The sequence below is a fragment of the Aegilops tauschii genome, chromosome 2 (genome assembly GCF_002575655.3).
Source record: "Aegilops tauschii subsp. strangulata cultivar AL8/78 chromosome 2, Aet v6.0, whole genome shotgun sequence".
NCBI lineage: Eukaryota > Viridiplantae > Streptophyta > Magnoliopsida > Poales > Poaceae > Aegilops > Aegilops tauschii.
Window position 1 is genome coordinate 438,003,986 of NC_053036.3, and position 5,239 is coordinate 438,009,224.

General features: G+C 45.2%; 1 protein-coding gene across 2 annotated transcripts; it reads left to right on the top strand.

Annotated features, from left to right (window-relative positions):
• The first annotated feature begins 264 nt into the window (after nucleotides 1-264).
• LOC120973549 (uncharacterized) lies at nucleotides 265-4,424 on the top strand. 2 transcript variants are annotated; one of them, XR_006670336.2, is made up of 2 exons: nucleotides 265-537; nucleotides 1,291-2,265. XR_006670336.2 is itself a non-coding variant. In XM_073508752.1 (2 exons), the coding sequence occupies exon 2, from the start codon at nucleotides 3,116-3,118 to the stop codon at nucleotides 4,226-4,228; it is 1,113 nt and encodes a 370-aa protein (XP_073364853.1). In that variant the 5' UTR covers nucleotides 265-537; nucleotides 1,294-3,115; the 3' UTR covers nucleotides 4,229-4,424. The 2 variants fall into 2 exon arrangements, 1 of the variants encoding a protein (XP_073364853.1); XM_073508752.1 differs by having other exon boundaries at nucleotides 1,294-4,424.
• Nucleotides 4,425-5,239: the final 815 nt, after the last annotated feature.

The window sequence follows — 5,239 nt, forward strand, 5'->3', positions numbered from 1 at the left end:
AATCGTGCTTTCGGACTCTCTTTATCCATGTTTACTTGGTCCATCAATTCATAAACCCGACTCTTTAGTTGCGTTGGGCTCGCCGAGATAGTCAAAATGCACTACCTATCTCCTCGAGTCGGACTCCGGGTTCATCTCCTATGATTTATTTCAATCCCATGGCTTATATTATTAGGGAATTTCAAAAATATTCTCTAATTCAGGAAATAGGGAAAAAAACTGAACCTTATCTCTTACCTCTCCCTCACAATGTGAGCTCTCCTTGTCCATAGGAGGCGTGTTCCACATCTTTCTTCTCTTCCCCAAGCCGAAGGGAAGAAACCCTTTCTCCTCTCTTCTCCAGCCAGCCTACTCCCTCCTCCCTTCCTTCCCCACTCCTCCCCAGGTGCCTCCTTGCTGCACCACGCCCTTCACCACCTCCATGGTTGCCCTTTGATTTAGGGCTTTGAGGAAGAAGGAAAGGAGACAAGAAGAGGGGGAACAAGAAAGCTTCCCCAACTTTTCCCTTCACCAAATCTTTGTGTTTTGACCATAGAGGTGAGGTTCCCCATCATTTATGATCTCTCACCCTCTATTAGTGATGATTCACGGAGTATAGGGTTAGGACTAGAAACCTATGTGAAGGAATTGGGGAAAAAGTTGTTCATGCTGCTGTTTCTGGGCGTTCAGATCTGGAAACCAGCAATTTCGAGTTTCTTTATGGCAAAATTAGGTGGGGGTCATGTGCAATGTTTTGTAGGTATTGTTGCCACGATCGTTTTGAGTGGTCATTCACTCAATTTGGTTCAGCCGTTTAGCCGGGGCGATAAAAACAAGTTGCTGCTCTGTTTCTGCAAAACAGCATTTCTATGGTTTTTGCCCATAGCTTTTCAGGATCTTCGAGGGCTAATAAATTGATGCTATACAATGGGATAGCTACCTGATACCTTGTAGTTCATAGATCAATTTTATTTACTTACTTCCCATGAGTATTGGTCTTGCTATGGAATTCCAAAGGCGGCTACTCATTATTCCTGAATCTGAAAACAGCAGAGATGTTTTTGCTGGTTTTGACCCCCATAACCTCATAATCTGAGGTTCAATAGTTGGAGTTATTTGTAGATGAGTTTCCCATGAATCCATACCCATCTCGTTTGCGTGTTTTAAAGCTTCCTAGCTTGAGCTATGATTTTTTCCGTGAAGGAACAGCAAAGGGTTGCTTCCCGGGAATGCGATTAGGCGCGTTTTTGTGTGTGCTTTACATAGCTTGCTTTGATGCAATCTTTAAAACTTGTATGTATGTCTCTTCAGCAGGTTGCAGCACCAATCCAACGGAGATAGCCTCGCACCACCTCCCTCGCAACGATTGAGGCGAGTACACCGGGCAACAAGGGCTAGATTGCTCCCTTAATGTTATGTTCATGTTCACATTATTCCTTTACATTCATGCAATGGTGAACATACAACTCCCTAGTGTACATTTCAATACACCATACCACTAGTATGTGATAGGGATTGGTTTTTCTTGGTTCTTCTTGATAACAAATCCATCATGAGTGAATCTTCCAAGTTCAAGGAGTGATCCTCGCTTCGGGAGTGTATGGTCCTTCGGGTTCGTCCTCATGTTATGGTCCTCTCACTTGGTGAGGGTTGAAAAGGAGTGAGGTGAGATGTCGCCCCTCCTCAGCTTGCCGGCAAAAGCTCAGAGCCTAGTCCTCGGTCTTATTTGGCTGCATCATTTTCTTCATGTTTTCTCATGCCATTCCAAGCATGGAAGATTCGAGTACAATATTTACTTGATCAAGCATGGTTCATATTCATGGTATTACTTGGCCATTTTATTACATGCTTTGTTGTGTACTCGCTGGGTCTTTGGACTCACCCCTCGTGGACTTTGTTCCAGGTACATCACTGTGAGGCTTTGCAAGTATTAGGAAGGGCGTAGCTCCCATGGGTGTCCACTCACACTTTTCATACCCATTCCATCCACCTAGCTGATCATGATAACTCTCATACTTAGTTTATGATCGATTCTTGGTAGCTAGGATCTACTTGAGGTGTATAAACTTTGCCTTGGTTTGTTTCCATGATCACTATGTTGACCTGTCAAGGTGGGTTGGAGTTGACTAGTCCCCACCTTGCACCATGGTGTGTTGGAACGTCTGTTTCCTTTTGCTATGTGTAGCATAACGGTTGGTGGCTTCACCACTTTGCTCTACATGGGTTGTAGGAGCCTGTTGGATGCTTCTGCTTGTGATATTATGAATATATGCTCTGTTTATTCAACTGCCTGTCGTGGATGTCCGACGGTACAAAGGAGGTGCTGCCGGATTTTCCCACAAGCATTGTGTTTTGGTGGTAACATTCCTTCTTACAAGGAGGGGTGTTATAGTTGGTATCAGTTAAGCTCTATCTTTGCTATACATGCGTAAGCATGTATACCAACGAAAGATCCTAGGACCTTTCAAATGCTTGCTTGCTAGATATAATTGTTTACTTGTTAGTGTAAAACAAAATTGACGAGGGCGTCAATTCTGTTGAGATTGGGTGAGATACCCCAATTCTCTTACTAGTATGTTGTCAGGTTCTTTCTAAATAAAAAAATCTTGATTAGAGGGTTAAAAAAACATGACACACTGGTGCACAATAGGAACGATCTCTTTAGTTAGATACTTGCAAGCCTTGTTCTATGTGCATAGATTGCTTGTTGTGTTTTCTAATGCATATTAAGCAGTCTGGTGTTCGAGTAGTACTCGTTTCTGTGTCTCCTGGGTTTATATTTCAATTAATCCAGTGTCAAGTATGAGCTTGTATCTTTACCCGTCCATATTCTACCTTTTTATTTCTTTGGTTGATTGGGTAATCTTCTTGTGTTCCTTAGATGCCTAGGGGTAAAGCTGGTAGAAACCAAGTTCCACCCACTCGGTGGAAAACAGCAGCTGGTGCTAACCCCCAAGGTCGTGGTCGCAGGAGTGCCCAACCTGTAGCTGAGGAGAGTGGTGAGGGATCAGTGGCAGCTAATGATGTTGCTCCGCCACCTCAAGCTGAGTTGCGTGAGTTGATGCAAGAACTCCACACACTTCGACAGCAAGCTCAAGCCCAAGCCACAACTCTTGCACCTGCCAATGCCTAGGGCATGATGAATGAGCCATTTGGCTCAAGACAAGTCAATCCTCTTCTCACTTGGTCTATGGTACACTCTGACACTTTTAATGGGACTGGGACTCCTGTAGTGGCAGCTGATTGGTTGCGCATCATGGAGCAACGCCTTGAGGTCATGCAAGTGCAACCAGCCCAAAAGGTGATGTTTGCTACTATTCAGCTAAAGGGCAATGCAGACATCTGGTGGGAGAATGTTCGTTCCTCTTTACCACCAGAGCATGCCACACCTACTTGGGAGTTCTTTCGAACTCAATTCATTGAGAAGTACTATCCGGCTTCCTATGTAGAGAGGATGGAGAATGCACTAAGCAAGTTAAGGCAAGGAAACAAAACAATACAGGATTATGAAACTGAGTTCAACGATATTATCCGCTTTGTGCCAACAGTGGTTAATAATGATAAAGAGAAGGCAAGGAGGTTCAAGGATGGGCTAGAGCAGCAGTATCGTGTTGTGCTCAGTGCTGCTGTGTCCTCTAGCTTTGCTTCCTTGGTTGAGAATGCCAAAAAGATAGAGTTCGAGCTGCAGAATGGCTCACCTCCTCCAATCATATCTTCCCCACCCGGTGGCCCCAGTAATTTCTCTACTGCGGGTGCCAACCAAAAGCAAGACTATGGTGATAGCGGCAAGTCTAACCGCCGCCCAATGAAGAAGTTTAAGAATGTCCAGCCTACCCCCCAGCCCTTCAAGCAGAAGTCGCAGAAGGCCTCATCCTCTGTTGGACCGCGTGTGCAATATCGTCCAATGCCTGGGCAAGGGATGATGTGTTTCAAGTGTGGCGAAGGCCATAGAGCTAATGAGTGCAATTGGACCGGTGTGTGCAATGGCTGTCACAAAACTGGTCACATGGAGCGGGTTTGTAAGTTGAACCCTGCTAGCATTATCAAGTGGCAGACTGTGTCTTCCCAACCTGAGTCCTCATCAACGCCCATGTCCTCACATGGGTCTGTCCAAGCAATGAAGAATATTCAAGCTCCTACGTATCAATATGCAACCTGGGGTCCTCCTCCTCAAGGGTACTATTGGCCACCAACTCACACAACGCCACCTAACTACCCAGTACCCCATGCTCCTCCAATCATGCCCTAGATTGGTGCTCCACCTGCACCAGCTTGTCAGAGCTTTTATACCTTGCCTTCATCATCTACTACTGGACATCTGGATGTCATGATAGGTACTCTACCTGTCAACTCAGTTGAAGCTCTAGTACTATTTGATTCTGGTTACAGTTTCTCATATGTATCGGTAGACTTTGCGAATCGGGCAAACATGTCTAGGCAAGAAATTTCCCTACCAGTGAGGGTTAGTTCTCCAGGGGGACTCCTTTCTTGTAGCACTGTGTGTCCTGGCTATGATATTTCTATTGAGGATGAAGATTTCACTGCAAATCTGTTCATCCTTCCACTTCAGCCTTTTGATGTAATTCTTGGCATGGATTGGCTACAAGCTTACAGAGCAGTGATCTCTTGCTTTTGGAGAATTGTCACCCTTGACTCCCCCTCAGGGAAGGAGTGTCTACCAAGCTAGTGCACCTCCACCATCTTTGTCAATGTTGGCCAGTCTCTTTCTAGGCCAGCCATCTCTGAAGAGTGGGATATTGTGGACTCTTCTTAGAAAACCAAGTACCCCACTGTGCCTCCAAAATATAGCAGTAGTGTGCGACTATCCTGATGTCTTCCCGGATGAGCTCCCAGGCATGCCTCCAGAGCGAGACACTGAGTTCTGCATTGAATTGATTCCTGGCACTCAACCTATTTCTATAGCACCATATCGTTTGGCTCGACTCTTCCAGGAAGAGCTCAAGAAGCAAATAGATGACCTTCTCTCTAAAGGACTTATTCGGAAGATTGTTTCTGAATGGGGTGCACCCGTACTCTTCGTTGCTAAGAAAGATGGCAACTGGCGCATGTGTATTGATTACCGTGCCCTCAATCGGGTGACTATAAAGAAATCCACTTCCTCGTATCGAGGACCTTTTTGATCAATTGAAGGGAGCGAAGGTTTTCTCTAAGATCGACCTGCAATCTGGTTATAATTAGATTCGAGTTCGAGAGCAAGATATCAAGAAGACTGCTTTCTCCACTAGGTATGGGCATTATG